The 20,943-nt window shown below is 40.5% G+C and overlaps 1 protein-coding gene across 1 annotated transcript in view; it reads right to left on the bottom strand.

Annotated features, from left to right (window-relative positions):
- The window catches only part of htr7c (5-hydroxytryptamine (serotonin) receptor 7c), a 33,526-nt gene extending 18,292 nt beyond the window's left edge, over window positions 1-15,234 (bottom strand). Inside the window, exon 1 of the mRNA XM_004558548.3 lies at window positions 14,448-15,234. Coding sequence (XP_004558605.1) covers window positions 14,448-14,905 — 458 coding nt within the window. The 5' untranslated portion in view covers window positions 14,906-15,234. The remainder of the gene's footprint in view (window positions 1-14,447) is intronic.
- Between the last annotated feature and the right edge of the window lie 5,709 nt (window positions 15,235-20,943).

Here is a 20,943-nt window from a genome sequence, read left to right on the forward strand (position 1 = left end):
CGTCGAACTTGATTTATAGTACCGGACCATAACCAGCTAATAACACCTGACCCAAATAACAAGGAAAACAAATCTGCTATAAAGTCACAGCCACTGAGGACATCCATCATACAACATTCTCTAATAATTACCTGACAGCTATATTATACTGACGCTGCTACTGTTTGGGAACAAGGCAGAGTGAGGAGTGACCCTATATATACAGTCCCGAACAAGAGTTTAAGACCACTTGAAAAATGGCCAAAAAAATCATAGTTTGCATGGTTGGATCTTAACAAGGTTCTAAATAGAGCTTCAACATGCAATAAAAAGAAATGGGACTGAGACAAAACATTTTTTTGAGCATCTAATTTATTGAAAACAACGCTTAAACTGAAACAGGCTGTTTTACAGCTGATCAAAAGTTTAAGACCACACGGCCCTTAAAAGGCCAAATCTGTGTAAAAATGTGGATTCATTGTCATTTTCTATCAGGTAGTCACACTGTCATGATGTCATGATGGCAAAGGAAAAAAAGCATTCCCTTTTTGAATGTGGTCGGGTTGTTGAACTGCATAAGTATAATTTAGAATTTTTTAAATGATCCTAAGGGTTACGGAACAAAAAAGTCAAGTGGAAGACCCAAAAGAATTTTCCAGCACTGAGCCAGAGGATCCAATTGGCTGTCCATCAAGACACTGGATGATGCTCCACCCAAATTAAGGCCGTTACTGGTGCTGACTGCAGCCCCGTAACCGTCAGACGGCATGTGACACTGAAGAGATTCAAAAACAAAAAACATCTTCAAAGGCCTCGTCTCCTTAAACGCCACAGAACTGACCGTTTGGACTTTGCAAGAGAGCACCAAACATGGGACATTGAAAGGTGGAAGAAAGTTTTCTTCTCTCATGAGAAAAAATGCAACCTTGATGGTCCTGATGGTTTACAACGTTACTGGCATGACAACCAGATCCCACCTGAGATGTTTTCTGTGTGCCACAGTGGAGGGGGAGTCATAATGGTCTGGGTTGCTTTTTCCTTCAGTGGAAGGAAGTGCCGGGGCGTCAAACCGCCGCTGGCTATGTCCAGATGTTGCAGAGAGCATTCCTTACGACAGAGGGCTGTTATCTGTGTGGTAACGACTGGGTTTATCAACAGGACAATGCTGCAGTACACACGAGGGACTTCTTCCAGGAGTATAACATTATTCTTTTGGACCATCCTGCACGCTCCCCTGATCCAAATCCAAATGAGAACCTTTGATGGCAAGCGATGTTTACAAAAATGGACAATAGTATAGCTACTCATTACTGAGTTCATGTTTGAAATTTTGATTTCTGTTTTGGGGGTGGTTTACAGGTTTTTTGGAGGTGTGATCCTAAACTTTTGATCAGCTGTAAAACAGCCTGCTTCAGTTTAAGTATTGTTTTCAATAAATTGCATGCTCAAAAATAATGTTTTGTCTCAGTCCCATTTCTTTTTGTTGTATGGTGAAGCTCTACTTGGAACTTTGTTAAGATCCAACCATGCAAACTATGATTTCTTTTGCCATTTTTCAAGTGGTCTTACACTTTTGTTCGGGACTGTATAATTACATTTTATTTTTTTGTTGTTGTTGTGTGTAGACTAAACTGTCAGTACTCAGAATCAGTGTGTTTATCTGCAAGATTTGAAGCTACAGATCTAGAGAGAGTTGGATCAAGAATTTATGTGGTCAGCACATCTGTCTCGCTGTACGTTGAAATGCCTTCTGATTGTCAGCTTACAGGAGCTTTCTATTCTGTATGCCAGGCTAATCTGTCAGTGTTGAGATTCTCCTTTTTCTGAGCAATCCTGAATACTCAAAATCAGCTAAGAGCACGACATTGTATTGGTAATGGTTCTGTTTACTGCTGTTTTTAAACTGGTGCAGTTGCTTCTTGCTAGAATTTTCCCTTTTCCACACTAGACATTTCAAAGAGTGAAGTTCAGCACACAGTGCAGTGACCCAGTTAGTTGTCAGTTCTAAAGTTCAGTGTCTTGCTGAAGGGCAGTTTGGCAGTGATGGGTGTGCCATAACTCAGTTTGCTATTTCACAGCTGGAATACAACCTCTGTGGAGTGCCGGGAGTTAAATCACTAACTTCCCAGCATTTACCTGACCCAAATAACAGGAAAAACAAATCTGCTGTAAAGTCACATTGAACTATAGCCAATGAGCACATCCATCATAAAACATTCTTGGATTGTTAGCTGACAAGTATATCTTAATGATGCACAGCAGTGAGCATGTATGAAGAACGATGTATCAGTTAAAGTAACATGCAGGAGTTAATTAAAGTCTGCGTGTCTGAAGACATTGCCACTAAAAGCTGTCACCTGCAGCAGCGTTACAGTATATGCTCTAATGCAGACAGTACGTTTAGACATGCAACATACTATACACAGAGTAATGCACACGATTGCTCACTGAATTATCAGAGATAACTTCTCAATCCCTGTTTGTAGGATCTTTAATACTGCTGCATTTAGTGGAACGTATAAATATTCAGTTCATGTGCACAAATGAACTGAATGTCAGCTTGAGTTATTCTGCAAGAGCAACAATATGCTAAATGTCCTGAGTATATTATCTGCAATCTACAGTGTGTGTGTGTGTGTGTGTGTGTGTGTGTGTGTGTGTGTGTGTGTGTGTGTGTGTGTGCGTGTGTGTGTGTGTGTGTGTGTGTGTTTGCAGTCTCTCAGCTCCATCAACAAGAAACCCATTATCTCACTGCTTAGTAAATTCTTGTTGGTGCTTTGTTCGGCCTTGATGAGTAATGGACTCCACCTTTGTTATACCAAATAACACAAAGCATGATTTATACCACACTAAATTCACTCAGCACTTTGCCCTTTTCTGCATCCTGTCCCCAGAGTTTGCTGGGTAAATAAGGTGACAGACCAAGAATAGCAAAATAAACTCACATCTCTATCCATGGTCTGGTTAGCGATCTATCATCCTGTACTGCTGCTTTGTATTAACGCCGGTGGTCGAGATCGAATCTGGTTCTAAAGCTCACTGATTAGGAGGTTCCAACACAGAAAACCTCCAAATCGACACAATAAATCAAACAGACACATCATGCGATCATGTTCGTGAAGCATGAATCTTTGTGCTTTTCAAACTCGTGCAGCATTTTCCTGAAAGACAGGAATGAGAGCGGGTGCATTGAAGGTTTTTTTCAATGTAGGTGTTAAAGTGAATAAAGAACTGAAGAAATGAAGCTCTGGACAAGTTATGAGGTTTTGGAAAGGAACCCATAATTCTGAGATCCAGAGCACGTATTTAGGTTGATACAAAACTTTTATTAAGTGGTTTGTTCCAGTTTCTCCCTGAATCGAAGTGTTTCTTTAGTCTCCAGATTGACTTCAGACAAACTATTTAGGGCAGTTTGAATTTTTTTTCAGAACATGTCATTCATTTTTAAATGTGGCAAAGTCTGATTCGTGTTTCTGGGACTATTCTAACCGAAGCTACCCAACAGTAAATCACAAAGCTTCCACGTGTGCTTTTTCAGGCATTTAAGAAGGACCTGCCCAAAGACACGCACACACAGTTTCAGATGAATCATATTTTGCAATGGAAATAATTTAGCTCCTTTTGTTTAGCGATAATGCCACAATATCTGTTAATTTAATCAGTTTAGCAATAAAATCTTTTTTTTGCAAAATTCGATTTTCCATATGGTTGACCTTAGAGGACATGAAAAACATTTCTGTGCTTTGCTTTACCTCTGGTATCGGTATCTTAAAGACACTTTCCTGTGTCTTAGCTATAACCTAGTAGTTTCACTCCAATAAAAACGTAGTCATGTAGCCAACAGAACATACATCAAAAACTGAAAATTATTGTCCTCAATTGATGTTTTTTATTTTTTATTTATTATATACAGTGGGGCAAAAAAGTATTTAGTCAGCCACCGATTGTGCAAGTTCCCCCACCTAAAATGATGACAGAGGTCAGTAATTTGCACCAGAGGTACACTTCAACTGTGAGAGACAGAATGTGAAAAAAAAATCCATGAATCCACATGGTAGGATTTGTAAAGAATTTATTCGTAAATCAGGGTGGAAAATAAGTATTTGGTCAATAACAAAAATACAACTCAATACTTTGTAACATAACCTTTGTTGGCAATAACAGAGGTCAAACGATTACTATAGGTCTTTACCAGGTTTGCACACACAGTAGCTGGTATTTTGGCCCATTCCTCCATGCAGATCTTCTCGAGAGCAGTGATGTTTTGGGGCTGTCGCCGAGCAACACGGACTTTCAACTCCCGCCACAGATTTTCTATGGGGTCGAGGTCTGGAGACTGGCTAGGCCACTCCAGGACTTTCAAATGCTTCTTACGGAGCCACTCCTTTGTTGCCCGGGCGGTGTGTTTTGGATCATTGTCATGTTGGACCCAGCCTCGTTTCATCTTCAAAGTTCTCACTGATGGAAGGAGGTTTTGGCTCAAAATCTCACGATACATGGCCCCATTCATTCTGTCCTTAACACGGATCAGTCGTCCTGTCCCCTTGGCAGAAAAACAGCCCCATAGCATGATGTTTCCACCCCCATGCTTCACAGTAGGTATGGTGTTCTTGGGATGCAACTCAGTATTCTTCTTCCTCCAAACACGACGAGTTGAGTTTATACCAAAAAGTTCTACTTTGGTTTCATCTGACCACATGACATTCTCCCAATCCTCTGCTGTATCATCCATGTGCTCTCTGGCAAACTTCAGACGGGCCTGGACATGCACTGGCTTCAGCAGCGGAACACGTCTGGCACTGCGGGATTTGATTCCCTGCCGTTGTAGTGTGTTACTGATGGTGACCTTTGTTACTTTGGTCCCAGCTCTCTGCAGGTCATTCACCAGGTCCCCCCGTGTGGTTCTGGGATCTTTGCTCACCGTTCTCATGATCATTTTGACCCCACGGGATGAGATCTTGCGTGGAGCCCCAGATCGAGGGAGATTATCAGTGGTCTTGTATGTCTTCCATTTTCTGATGATTGCTCCCACAGTTGATTTTTTCACACCAAGCTGCTTGCCTATTGTAGATTCACTCTTCCCAGTCTGGTGCAGGTCTACAATGCTTTTCCTGGTGTCCTTCGAAAGCTCTTTGGTCTTGGCCATGGCGGAGTTTGGAGTCTGACTGTTTGAGGCTGTGGACAGGTGTCTTTTATACAGATGATGAGTTCAAACAGGTGCCATTCATACAGGTAACTAGTGGGGGACAGAAAAGCTTCTTACAGAAGACGTTACAGGTCTGTGAGAGCCAGAGATTTTCCTTGTTTGAGGTGACCAAATACTTATTTTCCGCCCTGATTTACGAATAAATTCTTTACAAATCCTACCATGTGGATTCATGGATTTTTTTTTCACATTCTGTCTCTCACAGTTGAAGTGTACCTCTGGTGCAAATTACTGACCTCTGTCATCATTTTAAGTGGGGGAACTTGCACAATCGGTGGCTGACTAAATACTTTTTTGCCCCACTGTACATTCAGTTAATTCTCACATAGATCCCATTTGCTTATTGCTCTTGAGTTATTTGTGAACTGGAAGGATTTTTCTAATTTCCAAGTACCTTTTAACTTTCATGTCAACAACTTCAGAGTATCAGTTATTTGACAGAGTTGTAATCACACTCAGCCCACACATTTTGTTCACACCAGCGAGAAGAGTCAGCGTGCAGGACAGGGGTAAGAAGATTCTGCACCATGTGTGTCTCTGTGGTCATTCTTCAGTCAAAGTGTGTTTGATTTTTTTTTTTCTGGAACCACTTTTACTGGCCCTGACCGAGTCCATCTTACATTTCAGTAATATCCACTGACTGTGGAACATGTCTGTCTTTTATTTATCCCGTTTTATTTATGTAATCTAAACCGTGACACATACCACAGCCTTTATGCGCTAAACTCCAGTACTGATCTCTTTGAAATACATTAAAAATTACATAAAGATTTGATTAAAAATAAGCACAAATCTTCTGCTTGTTTTCTTTTTTCTTTCTCAGCAGGTGATCCAGGTGATCGATATATGCATTTTTTTTTCTCTCTGCCCGTTCTGTTGGTTTTTGTTTTTTGCCCTTCTCCCCCGTCCCTCTTCTCAGCTGTTTCTCTTTCCCTCTTTCTTTCTCCCCTTCTTTCCCCCAGTCAAGTCTGTCCCGTATTCAGTAAGTGAAAATAAAATAAACAATAAAAGGTGAATCAAATGGACCATTACGGCAAGGCTGGGATGGTCAATTTGGTAAAGTAAATCCGTTGGGCATCTTTCTTTGCCTTTAGACAACAATTCTGATGACAAAAGAGCCAAACGGGACAGGCAAAAATAAAATAAAATAAAATAAAAATAAGCACAAATTATGCAATAAATACATACTTTGAAATGCAGACCTAAAATAAGAAATAAGCTATGCAGATCATTCAGAAGCTTTCTGTGATCCCTTTTGCATGCTAAGTTATTTTTAAGGGGATTTTTAAAAAAACAAAAAAACAAAAACCTTGCTGTATCAACTAAATCTGCATGATGTGTTCAAACCATCATATAGGTCACAACTATATTGTGACCTAGATTTGGTTTTCCAAAAAACTTGCACAGAACATAAACAAGAGTTTGGCTTTAGATTGCGACACATGGAGTTGACATAAAAGTGGTCTGAGTTGGACTTTTTAACAAAGCTTCAATGTTCTGAGGCTATTTGCTGTAATTATGACGTTACGAGGGCTGAAAAATGCCGGGGAAATTAACACAAACTGAGAATTTGAAACTTCTATGTGCGTTAAGGCCCATGACCAGAAAAACTTTTGATTGACTTTATTTTCTATACTTAACTAATTAATATAGTATTAAATGTGCAAAATGTATTATGCAAAAATCAAAGAATATACAAAAACTGTAAAATGTCAGATGACAGTGACGGGGTCAGGTTGGTATAATCTGTGTCACTTTTAGTGGCATTCTCTGTTAACAAGCTTGCTTGCCTGCAGGTTGATCTGACTGATCGGGGTAAAGCACAGAGCGCACGCTACCATGCAGATTGTAAAGACCCAGATTTTGAGGTTAGGTTTGCCTCAACCACCACTCATGTTTCACATCTTTTCATATTTGTGGCTTGTGCAGTTTTCAACAGTATATACAGTAAAATTAGACACTGTCACTGCAATAGTCTCCCTTATGTTCTCGTATTGGACCACTGTTTTGAGTTTTAATTTCTTCATTTATGAATTCATATCAATCCTGAAACAATGCTGAAATCAGTCCTTTTAAGTGCATTTAATGACAAATCTCAATCAGCAAACTGAAATCTCTTCATTAATGTAACTTCCAAATGTTATGAATGCACATGACACTCTGTGACTGACGCGTACTGGACCTGACTTAGCTGTAATTCAGTTCAGTTTTATGCAGCTCCAAATCACAACAACAGTCCCACAGGGGCTTTATGTTGTTAGGAAGACCCTACAATAATACATACAGAGAAAACTCAACAATCATATGACCCCCTATGAGCAAGCAGTTTGGCGACAGTGGGGAGGAAAAACTCTCTTTTCACAGGCCACTAGAGAAGGAAGACAGGCTAGAAGACATGCTGTGGAAATCATATAACTAACAATAAGGATAATGATCATGTTTGCCTGCATCGTGTGCTGAAAAATAGCAAACAGCAATACAACAGTGCGATCATTTTTATAATTTCACTGTCTTCTCTTTGATTTTTTTTTGTTCTCAGTTATTTTAAACCCCTACAGGTCCGTTCCCACACACACCTCACCCGTCACATGATCAATGTGCAATTTGTCTTTCGCTTTGCGTGCCCCTCTAATAAAACGCAAACAGACCATCAAACAGGATGGTTATGGTGCGTTGTGTAAGCAGGATTTATCAATGATTAACTTGATCTAAAAAAAGAAAAAATGCTGCTCCCAGTATTTTTATTTAATGCTGCTCTGAAATGTTTTTCACTGACAGCAGTTTGCTTTAGAAGAAGAAGTGTTTGTTTACAGGGCAGGAACAGTGATGCATTTTAAAAGTAAATACTGTTTCCTCTTAAACACAAGAGTGGTTTCTCTTCTCGGAGTAAAAGGTTGGTAGAGGTTTGTAACAGGAAGTGGGTCTCGTGTGGTCTCTAAAACCTCTCAAATTTAGCACTTTCTCTAACCTGGTTTGGTCCACAGGAATTAAAAATTCACTGTGACATCCTGTTTAATCCCAAAACACACTTTCTTTACTTATTAAGCACATCTTTATGGGCATGATCTGACTGCACAGGCCTCGTCTGAGATGTCTGTTCCTTCAGATTTTGGAGAGGTGGCCAACAAGTTGGGAGCGGATAGCGCCCGGGAAAGTGGCTTATTACCACAGGAAACATCACAGAGGTCAAGTCATCTGTGCGTGGTGCTGCAGGTGGACATTTCCCAGCTGCTCTAAGCAAAGAAAGTCTCTCCTGGGACAAAAGTGCACACAAAAAATATTATCAGTTGTGGAGAACCGGTTGACATACTTCCATCGCACTCCCTGCAGGAGCTTACAGGTGTGATCACACCTATGTTGCACTTAGACTGAACCTTGATGGAAAAGTTTACTTCGCTGCATTCCTGTGATATTTTTTTTCTTGACCTACATCCCCTCCGTCTTAGACAAGTTCACTGACAGTTAAGCCATTTGATTTGCAAATTTAACAAGCCCCACTCCTCCGTTCCTTCAGAGTCGTCTTTTCTTAGACTTCTGGGGAACTATACAGAAAAAAGGACTTTCCTCGCTTCCCACTGTTGTGAATAAATCATTCATCTTTGACTTTTGAATTATTGAGCGTACAACATATTACTCTCAGTGAAGGTAAAAACTGAATGTAGCCTAAAGCGATACTAACTTTTTAGGGAAGTGGGCATGAAGGCTGCTCCTGAAAGTGCATGCTGGAACGCTGTATGAAGGAGCAGGCCTGCATTAGTTCGGGCAGGAGGCCTTGGATATGTAACTTCACTTTTCTTCACTTCACAACACATCAAGAGACTGACTCTTCTGCTGTGACTGGGTCATGCTTTGGTGTGTTAGCTTCGATTTGCACTACTGATTCTCCATTTAAAGAGGCTGGAGGTGATTAACGGGCTTTTACAGTGAAACTCTAAGTCTCATTTGCACAAACAGTACAAACTAACTGGAGCTTTTGATATTACTGGGTATTTTGGGAGTACAGCAGCAGGTTGTTTGTTTAGAATAAAAATGGTAAATGGCCTGTATTTATATAGCACTTTTACTAGTCCCTAAAGACCCCAAAGCGCTTTACATATCCAGTCATCCACCCATTCACACACATATTCACACACTGGTGATGGCAAGCTACATTGTAGCCACAGCCACCCTGGGGCGCACATTTACCATTTAGAATATACATATTTAGAACAGAAATATTAACATAGAACGGTGCTTTTTTTTAAAAATGAAAGTCAAATCTTTCTAGAAAGTTTAATAATAATTTCTTAATTAAATTACAGTAATTCAGTGCATTCAATGGAATAATGAGGGTTTTGATATTGATAGAGCAATATACACACAATTATTGTTACTTTAGCACCAAATATCAATATGTTTTATTACACTGTTGTATATAGGTGCTCCTAAAGGATTGTGCCACATACCTGACTCACCAGAGTCTCTAAAACATGACTCCTCGTGGTGGCACTAATCAAATACACTCACCAGTTCATGTATTAGTTACACCTTGATAGTACTGGGTTGGACAGCTTTCGGGTTCAGAACTGCCTTCATTATTTGTGGCACAGCCTGAACAAGACACAAGAAACATTCCTGTGAGGTTTTGGTCCATAGTGACATGACGTCGTCACACAGTTGCTGCAGATTTGTCAGATTCACATACATGATGTGAACCTCCTGTTCCACCACATCCCAAAGATGCTCTGCTGGATTGATATCTGGTGACTGTTGAGGACATTTGAGTACAGCGAACTCACTGCTGTGTTCAAGAAACTGCTCTGAAATGATTTGAGCTTTGTGACATGTTGTTATCCTGCTGGGCATGTGTTAACCATCATGATGAGTACATTGTGGTCATGAAAGGATAAGGGGGGAGGGAGGGAACTCAAAGTGTGCCAAGAAAATATCCCCACACTGTTGCACCACCAGCAGCCTGAACTGTTGATACAAGGCAGGATGGATCCATGCTTTCATGTTGTTTATGATGACATTTTTCCAATCTTCTGTTGTTGTATTTTGCTGGGTCTGTGTGAATTATAGCCTCAGTTTCCTGTTCTTAACTCAGAGGAGTGGCACTCGGTGTGGTCTTCTGCTGCTGTAGCAGTTTGACGCGCTGTGCATTCAGAGATGCTCTTCTGCATATCTTGTTTGTCACTATTAGTTATTTGAGTTACTATTACCTTCCTATCAGCTCAAAGCAGTCTGGCCTCTCCTCTGATATCTGGCATCATAGAAGGTGTTTTTCCCTTGAGAACTGATGCTCACTGGATGTTTGATTTTCTTTCTCAGATTCTCTGTAAGATGTGAAAAATCCAAACAGATCAGCAGTTTCTGGCCGTGTGGCCCCAACAGCCATGCCACATTTAAAGTAATTAAATCATCATTTTTCCCCATTCTGATGCTCAGTTTGATCGTCAAATTGGTATGTAGATGTGGTCAACTTGCATCAACATGCCTAAATGAACTGAGATGCTGCCATGTGATTGGCTGATTAAATATTTGCACTAGCGAGCAGAGGAACTGATGTACCTGATGAAATGTAAATGAGTTTTATCTAAACATAAGTCACTTGTGGTGAAGCAGAGACTCAAAGGAGAAAAATAGCAAAGAAAAAACAAAGAAGATCAGAGCTAATTATTTGAAGTGACACATCATGGATGTAGTTTTATTGTGCTCGTTTCCAGCTCTCTATTTTTGTTATTGGACTCTGTTAACGTAGCTTTGCATGAGCCACAACTCAAAATAACCCTTATTTGTCTCTTACTGGCCCTCTGCCTTGAAACTGCAGTTCTGATTGCCAGATTGTTTCCTGCTAAAACTTTTCTAGTAGTTTGATTTTTATTTTTATTTTTAACTTGCTGGATTAGATGAGAAACACACAAAGTTCCTATCTGGTCATTTTATTAACACCATGATGTTGTTGTGCTAATGTGAGAAGACTGAAACCCTTTGAAGTCACAGTGAGTTTTCTCTCACTTCTTCGCCGAAACAGGAAACGCTTCCTGCTCAAGTCTCAATCTGTCAAGTCATTTTTAGGAGGCACAAATTGCAGAGGTAAGAGACTGAGACCTTGGAGTTAGACCGAGGCTTACTTTGCTGGCTGGTAATTTAGTTAATTACATATTTCTTTATGAATGTGCACCAGTAAATTGCCTTACTGACTAAAAATACAATAGCATGGGCCTTTGATCAGGCTAAGAATTATTAAAGGGACACACTTTTGTTTTTATATGTGACATTACGTTTGCTTCTAATTCTTCTTTCAGCACAGCTTCATTCCTGTGCCACGTTTCTAACAGGATGAATGATAAGACCTTACGGAGATACTGTTTTCCACCAGGATGACAGCGATCACACTGAAACACCATCGCTGAACTCTGTCAAATCCAGGATCATAAATGAATCAACCACTTACACTAGAGACTGTCCTTCTATGTTGGCATATACATTGCACGTTCTCCCCTTTAAATCTAAATGAGCTCTGAGAGAAAATCAATAGTCCTCTCTGTTGTGGAACACCTAGGCTTCAGGGAGCATATAATCGCTGCAGACACATCTGGTCAATTTGCAGCACTGCTCTTGAGCTTCTCTTTTTTTTAGAAAGCATGTCCTTGGGACTCTGAGACGACTGCGAGAGACCCTTAATTACAGCTAATCATGCGTCTAATTGGTAAGTCTCATCCTAATGAGTGATCTCTACACTTGCTGTTGTGAATCATATGCCCAACACACACTGCATTGTTTAATTAAACTGACTCTGTTTTCATGGAGATCGACACAAACACTTCGGGGGAACTGCCTGTAGAGCTGTTGTTAGGGATGAAAACAAACCTAAACTGATACAACGTCAGCTCAAATTCTCTTTCAGTCGTTTGCTTGGGGAAGGTCAGACAGATGCAGAAAGCAGTCATGGTGGCTCTGTGACTTGGTTTTGATTTCACGGCTACAGATTCAATTAGACGCTGTGTTTTTACAGACACGCTTGCTCAAAGGTGGCTCCATCTGTCCTTTTTGAGTGTATAGTATGAGCATGCCACATTTATAATCACAGCAAGTGGCTAAGATCAGCAAAGCCTTTTAGCCACAGTCTCTCTGATCCTTTTCAGACTGGCTCCGACGAGTTCAGCTTGTGTGATGTACAAGTTTGGATTCACACAGAAAATTTCTTAATCATACTTTTAGTCATTAAATGATTTGTAAAAGGCAGTTATGATTTCTAATACCATTCTTTTTTGTCCTTCAAATTTTGCTTTTTTCAAAGGATTTCCATTCCATTTACACAAACCACAGTCCAGCAGACATTTGGCATTCTGTCTTCATTGAGGTCATCTAGAGACATTAACCCCATGCTTCCTGATGTACCTCCTACTTGCTGAATTGGTTTCCTGAGCAGTTCATATGCACCAAACGTTCGTCATATTTAGAGCTGTGCTTTGCATGAGCGTACTGTTGTACTGTTTGGAGAGATTGGCTCTTATCGGGCCATGTTCACAGAGTATGGCAAAGTAATGGAGAAAATATGTGCCACCAAGGCACCCCATTTTTTCAGCGAACATGAAAAATCCCATCAAGCACCTCCAACAAACCTTTCATTGGTTCTGCATCTCACAGATGTTCTTCTTCCTGGTCTAAAAACTGAAACCTCCATTCACCACCTGTCCCATATCCGTGTTCTTTGACATGTTTGAAATGTTTCCTCTTTGTGGCTCTGCAGTCAAACTTAGCATCCAAGAGAGGCCTCTGAGAATCTATGAGGCATCTGTTTCTTAAACCAGAGATATGCTTTACGTCTCTTGTTGCTCAGCTGTGCAGGTTGGCAGTTCTGTCAGGGGAGTACTTTACACCACTGGATGCAATCTTGCATCAAATTTTTAGGTTTTTGGCAAAGGCCTACATTTTTTTTTAGAACTTCCGTTTCAAAAAGAAACTGGAATGCCTTGATCCATTCAATAGTTCTTTTTTTTTTTTTCAAAAATAAGAACTACTTAAAGTTTAAAGTGGCTTCAAACTTTTGAGCAATATTACATGTTATTGGTTCCACGTGGTTCCATAGGGGGCCTCCTCAAGCCCTAAATGGGATTTGAGTGGCCAAACATAACCCTCAGCCTCTATCCAAACTCATCAACCAGCCCAAAACACATTCATACTTCTGTCAGCTTTACTACAGCTGACTGGTGCAATCACAGTATCACAGTGTGATATCTGTGAGCCAGTTCCTCCCATAATATCGTTAGCTTATCAAGCGTACTTAAGCCCCACGTGCTTCACTCATTCACACACAGGAAACATGCATAATTCTGAGCATAATACCCTGAGGTAATAACATCTGATTGGAAAGTCAAGGGAGATAATCAGTTAATCAATACAACCATGAGCCTCTTCCTTCGTTATGGTTACAGAGGCAGATCAGTTACACCAATCACCTGATGTTTATCACAGTGTGGATTGTATTGAGAGCAGTGGAAAATTCTCATTTCTCTCTACTAGCAGAGTTAGCTCAGGTTTTGTGAGCAGTCACTCCAATACCTGAGACGCGCAGTGGGATTTTGGTGTGTGGGGATGAGAGCTGGGGTCTTACATTCCCCATTTTGAAAGTGGAATGTAAAGCAATTAACTGGAAATTCAGTTTCATGAATAGGGACAAATAGAAAATGGGCAAAAAATACATTTGAAAGATCCTATTTGTGTGTTTTGTGTGACAAAAAAACCCAGTTCAGATTTCTAATATGAAATTTGCACCGTGTACTGCGGCATGCACTTAAAGGGAATTTTCCCCGCTGCTTTGTTCTTGTTGTTAAGACTAACAGTGAGAAGGGCAACCTACATGAACTGGAGCAGACCTGCATGATATTGGTAAGTCATCTATAAAGGAAATAGTCGCTGTAAGGTCAATGGGCGCTGATCCTCAAAGCATACAGGAAATGCTGCTGCCGTGGTCCGGTCAAGCTAATGAATAAAACCTGCTGTACATCATTCACAGTCTATGAACTCATCTTCTGCTCCAGTGGCTTCAACCGCACAAATAACTACGCAAACGCGTGTGAATGTCTCACAGAACAACAGTTATTTCATTCGCTCCGCTTGCGGATCATTACTTCATTTGCTGCTTGATCTGTTCCTGGCTTCAGTTAACGCGCTGCGCGCTGCGTGCGTAATTTTGGTACCTGTGCATAACGAAAGTCATCAAAGCAGTAACGAAAGCAGCTCTGATACGGTGCTTTGAAAACTTTTGGAAACTTACCTATCCACGCTGATCACACACAGGGTCATGATGGAGGCAGTGCAGCACATTACATCCATGCCGATGAAGATGTTGCAGAACACCTCCCCAAAAAGCCACTTGCCCCCGGTGAGATCTGTCACGATCACGAACGGCATGACTACTATGGCCACTGACAGGTCAGCCACCGCCAAAGACACCAGCAGATAGTTTGAAGGCTGTCTCAGTTTCTTCACCACGCACACCGCGATCACCACCAGCGTGTTTCCCATCACTGTGACCGCCGTGATGATCGCCAGCATCACCCCGATAACGATCTTCTCCGGGCGAGTGAAATCCAGAAGCTGCTCCCCGCACGACTCGTTCCACATGGCTGTGGGGCTGATGGTGACGAGGAGAAGCTGCAGAGAGCCATTGATAACTTCGGAATTGTCTTCCTTCTTGTTAAAAGTGGGCTCAATCCCCGAAATATTGAACATCACGACAATGTTATCCGGATAGGGGTGCAAGGGTGGCCTCGCCAGAGCACTCCAGTTACGCGCATATTTGGATGTGTGTACCCTGCTGTCGGTTCCTACCCAGCGGTTTTACGTCGAGTGTGTTGCAGCTGCACCACATCGGAGCTGCCAGCAACTCAACAGGGTTCTTAACTGGCTTCTGTTTATCAATGATTCGTCTCAAGAAGTGCTATGCGGACACGTGGTACATTCCTATAGGGAAATATAACTTCTCCAAAATGATCAATCAGGAAGGGAGCAGGAAAAAAGTTGCAGAATCTAAATATAGCTACTCCAGAAATGCCTGCTGCTCAGTGCATCACCTCGACAAATATGGACTTGCCTCTTTGGGGAGTTGCGATGCGCAAACCGCACCTATCAATGTGACGCATGTGCTAGGACGCAGAGACTGCCTAAGAACTTCACGCATATGGACTACAGAAGTGGTTTCGCGGTGGGTTGAGAGAGGGTAATAACCTTTATTAGTGATGTGCATGTTGGTGCATCTAGCCACAGGGCTCCCCTCAAAAAGACATGATGTACAAATGTTATGAACAGAATATGTTTGAGTTCGTATTTGGAAAACGATGCAACTTTACTTTCTTCTAAACAATATTGCTGTCAGAAAGAGCTGACTTGAAACCCAGCTGCTTATTTTAAAGCTCTTAACGATCCAGTCTTTCATGGAGAAAAAAATCCTGCAGTAAATTTTGCATGACAAATCTGAAAAAGAAACAGGAAATGAACTTAAGGGCATTCTTCCAGTGCTTCCGACATGCAAAAAAACACGTTTTCTAATAGTAGGACACATTAGACACTCAAAATGCAAAACCACTTAACAAAAGGTACATTTTCTCCCAGTGTGCTTTTGTCCTGATGCTTTTCTTGGTCGCCATGGTTCCGAGAAAAGCATAAAGACAAATCAAAAGAGAAAATCCAGCAATGCTGATGACGCTGGGAGACACTGGGGGGATGTGGGAAAGCTCCCCAGGACTTTTGGCCGCTTGCATCACCGTCCAGGCAGCAGGAGCAGCTGTGGTCTGTTTGTCCCCTCTGGCTGTGCAGGGCCTGTGCTGTCATAGTTGTCCCCTCCCCACAACCACTTTCATGCCTAGTGCAGACCACCGCAGCCTTGGCCTTTTACTCACCATTACCTGAGTGACAGGTCAGGAATGATTGTCACACCAGATTATTGCCAGTGACCACTGGCAGTTTCTGCTAGACCTCTTGCTGTCAGGGAAATTTGGCCCATTTGTGCTTAGGACATTAGTGCAGATGTCAGGGTTTCCGCCTTATACAAGGCATGCTGTCAATGTGTCACTGTTTGTCTGAACCCCTCTCAAGGTCCTGCACTGAGAGGGGTTGTTATTTATTTTTTATTTCTTTTGTCACTTTGTAGTTGCTCAGTTCACTATCCAACAAGAAACATTTACAGCCATTTCCAAATGAGGTTTTGGTCTTTTTTTTAATGTGCATTTTAAATCTAAAATTAAATGTCTAGTTTGTAAAAGACAGTTCTGTTTAACCACAAAATTTTTTTATTATGTTTGTCTCAGGTATTTTTGGTTTATTATTATTATTATTATTTATTTCCTGGTTCTTGATGTTTACAACAAAGCGTTAACCTTCCTTAAATAAGAAGTGATTTATTTTCTTCAATAAAGTATCCATGCACCAGTGCATGGATAAATCTGCATCACTTCCAACAACTGAACGTATATTGAGGTCCAGAGTAAACCTGGTGCAACAGGATACAACATTAAAACAGCTCAAATTGCAAAAGCAAATGTATAATTTGCACCAGTTATGGAAGGTGACTTTGAATTGTTGTCTCATCCTGACAACAATCGCCCCGTGGCCTGTTTGCATGTCAGATTACTCTGTCCGATAAACAAACCCCCACGTGAGCTCGTGGGACTTTTGCTGGATCCCTTCTAGCTGTGCTGTAAGAACTTTAATGAAACCAAAACATTAAGAAAGCATGCTCCTTTCACTCCACAAATCTGGGCGGCCCATCAGGTTTTTACACTTTAACCTGTAATTTCACCGGCTCGCCAGTTATTTTTAAAATCATGCTGTCAAAAGTAACCCGCCGATCTCGTCCAAGCGCACTGCACTTGGCATTCACCTGTGCCTCTGAAATGCACAAGCATAATGCTATCAGCCAGTCAGCTCAACATCTGTTCTTCAGATGTAGATTATGGCTGAAGGCAGACAGGTGGAGATTGTCCCTCTTCATCAGTCAGACATTGTTTATCTTGGTTTTCCTGGCAGCAAATTGAAGATTTGCAACCATGACCTTAATAAATTGAGACAATCGGGCAGAAAGCGGGCAAGAAGCGGGTAATTTCATCACGACAAGAAAATGTAAGCGAGGACCAGAGCAGGAAAACACATTTGTTTGAGAAATAAGGCCAAAAGAATTACCAACAAACAACAGAGTGTCCTTATTGCTGAGCAGGCCCCACATGTAAGCACCGCTACGTTAGATGCATATGAGTTTCGGTGTCATCTCAGTAATACAGCAGCTACGTTCAGTCTACGTTTACATCTGAATAATTGAAACAGCAAAACATAAAAACTGATCAGCACTGCGAGCAGGATTTGAATGGCTAAAAGAACTTCACTAACAGTGTGTGTTGTGATCTGGATCTAATCTAGGTCACTACTAGAAAGCAAGAATAAGCATTTAAGAGCATATTTCAGTCAAAGAAAGAAAAGGGAGTTGCAGCAGCATCCTAAAAAGCCCGTTAAGTAAAATCACTGCTTTGATATGTATTCATCTGAACAAACATCAGTCGGAGATTCTCGGGTTTGTGTTCTGCTCTTCAAACGTGGCCTTTACTCTCAGCTGCTATTAGCAGCTTACTCCGCAAGTCATTTTTAAAAATAACTCAAGGAGAGTTACAAAATAAAGGTTCATGACCTGACATTCATTCTCAGTTGGTGAAAAATTAGAAAAGTTACTCCTCATTCTAGCGCAAATCTGCAGCCAACGCTGTTAAGAGTCGCTGGGAGTTGAATGCTGGCAAATCAGCATGCAACTCTGTGCCAGAATACACCTGGATCCCCTTCTTTTTTGACATGCCAAACCTCATGGACTTAATGGATCCATATTTATTACCTGCCTGTCACCTCAAGGAGCTTTATATTGTAAGGTAATGACCCTACCCCAACAATCAAATGACCGCTATTGAGCAAGCACTTGGCAACAGTGGGGAGGAAAAACTCACTTTTAACAGTAAGAAACTTCTTGCAGGCTGACTTCAGATATGTATGTATATTAATTCTGGTCTTCCAGTAATGTTAAAAGCAGCTTGTTTTGCTGCGACCTCAGCAGTTTGCTTAAATAACTCAAAGGAAGAAGAGCTTGTTTGAGAGCTGGATGGGCGGTTCCGTGTGTAGGTACTGGCCAGACAGGAAAGCCAGTTTGTGGGCATATTTGCAGGGTGCTGGAACACAAATGGTGCCTGGCCAGTTCCAGTACAAATGGCGCATCTCGAAAGTCAACCTGGCAAGACACCAAATCAACAATGAAATGTTTTTGAACTGTACAAACACTGACAATAAATCCCAATTTGTCTTGAAGACATGCAGAAATGAAATGACAGTAATAGTTAGGAAAGCAATAAACCTGAGGTAAATACCAGTGAGGCTTTAAAAAAGGATTAACTGCTGATTAAATTACATTGACCATATTTAAAAGACAGAAATGTGCATCTGCACTAGTACAGAAACACTCAAAACACACCTGGCACATTCTCGCTATTCACTTCTGCTCAATTTATGTGTCAGCATTTAAGGTCTAGCAGATTAATTCAGTTCAGTTTTATGTATTTAGCACCAAATCACAACAACGGACACCTTGAGGTATTTTATACTGTAAGATAAGGCTTTACAACAATACAGAGAAAATGCCAACAATTTGTCCACACCTGGGACGTGGCAGAAAGCTTTCCTACGTTTTATCTGTACTTTTTTCTGGGCAACACCACAATCCACCTCATGTTTCTGCTTATGACTTCTTGAACAGCTAAAAGGGAAGGTGGCTTGCTTAGTGCATCTAATTAAAGTAGATCAAGTAATAATAACTCCTGAGTGTGAATACAAACCCAAAAGTACCTCAAACTCCTCTGGGTTGGAGAGTTTCCTCTCAAAAGGCCAGCAATTACGGATTAGCCCCCATCAGAGGTTGAACTGCTCTAATTAGAACATAACAAACAAACATAACAAAGCCCTCTTACTGCTATAAGCACCACTTCTTTCACGCTGACATTTTGCTGAGCCTCTTTTTCAGAGGCAAACAGTGAAAAGGCGAGTAAATATGCAGCACGCACTGTGAATGTTGCATTTATTTATTCATTCATTCATTTACTTTGCAATGTTTGCAACATTACAGACACTATGAGAATTCCTGCTGTCAGATTTGCTTCATTCAGCTGTCAGTTTGGCCAACCGGAGGAAATGCTGGGAGCTGGTTTTTACATTCATGAGGGAAGGTCACTTCTTTTCTTCTATGTTGCAGTTTCCTACATTCGTCGATAGATGGCATCACATCCTTTAAAACGTAAAGATGTGTGTCTGTTTTTTTACTGTCTACGTGATTATTTAAGATTATAGCAGCAAATATAAGGAGCAGACAAACTTGCTACTTTCTATAACACTGAATAATTTGTGTGAGCACAAAGTCATCACCTCACACGCTCTGGGAGCATTTTTGGGATTATTTCAATTTAGTTTAAGACTAATTGCTAATATGTCTGACCAGTGACCTGAAAACCTAAACCTCTGTGGGCTTTTATATATTTAAGACTGCTTAGCCGCCTTCTTTTAATGTGCATTTTAAATCTAAAATTAAATGTCTAGTTTGTAAAAGACAGTTCTGTTTAGCCGCAAAAAAGTATTTATTATGTTTGTCTCAGGTATTTTTATTTTTATTATTATTATTATTATTATTATTATTATTATTAATTCATTTATTTCCTGGTTCTTGATGTTTACAACAAAGTGTTAACCTTCCTTAAATAAGAAGTGACATTGAAAAACAAGTATTTTCAAATAAGAAAACAGGAATGGGATGAGAGAATGCATGCAAATATCCTGGCGTTTGTGGTAACAGTAGAAGTGTGAGAATGTGATCCCACATTCTCTAACTTAGAGATTAAATTGTGTTACCATCTGAAAAAAGTTGACTAAAACTAAACTCAGAGCTAAAACTAGATGGAAACAACAATATTTTAGTTAACGAAATTACAAGCTAGAATTTTGTAAAAACAAAACAAAAAACACAATAATGATAATAATAATAAATAAACGTTATTTTATAAAATATAATAATAATAATAAGAAGAAGAACATAAAGACATTTTGATGTCGGATAAAAAGAATTTTAAAAAATTAAAAAGACATGAATTACGCATGTCTCAAACTTGGCACAAATACTGCAAAAGTAATGCAGAATTATTTCCATAGAATTTCCCCAGCTCCCTCTCTAACAGAATACAACAAGCCTGAAAAACAGCTGAGAAAAACTCAGAGAATTTCCTTTTATTGGTCTCACACACTGTTGTAAGGTTGTGAGAAATTTATTGAGCTGTATTTCCTTTTCTTTGGTGTAGGTTACATCATATGTGCTGAAATAGGCTTTTTGCTGTTGTTGTTGTTGTTGTTAGTGTGTGTTGTGTGTGGTTACTGATATTTTTGCCTGTTGAACATAGTGTAGTTGCAGTAGAAGGTGGTTTTTCGACCCTTGATGACAGCTCCTGCTTTCACAGCCAATGAGTATAAGTCTGACTTTGGAAAGATGTCTGCCTCTCAATGTCCCCTTCTGGATACTAGAGATGAGATGAGATGAGATGAGATGAAACAAATGAGATGAAAGCTTAACTTGCTCATTACATCACATTAACGGCATTGTTTCTCTAATTCAACTTAGGTGAGGTATGCAGATAGTAACCACTAGATAAAAGAACGACAGGATCTGTCTGTGAAGGTTCTCAGTCATCCAGGTCATCCTAGTC

The sequence above is a fragment of the Maylandia zebra genome, linkage group LG12 (genome assembly GCF_041146795.1).
Source record: "Maylandia zebra isolate NMK-2024a linkage group LG12, Mzebra_GT3a, whole genome shotgun sequence".
Taxonomy (NCBI): Eukaryota; Metazoa; Chordata; class Actinopteri; order Cichliformes; family Cichlidae; genus Maylandia; species Maylandia zebra.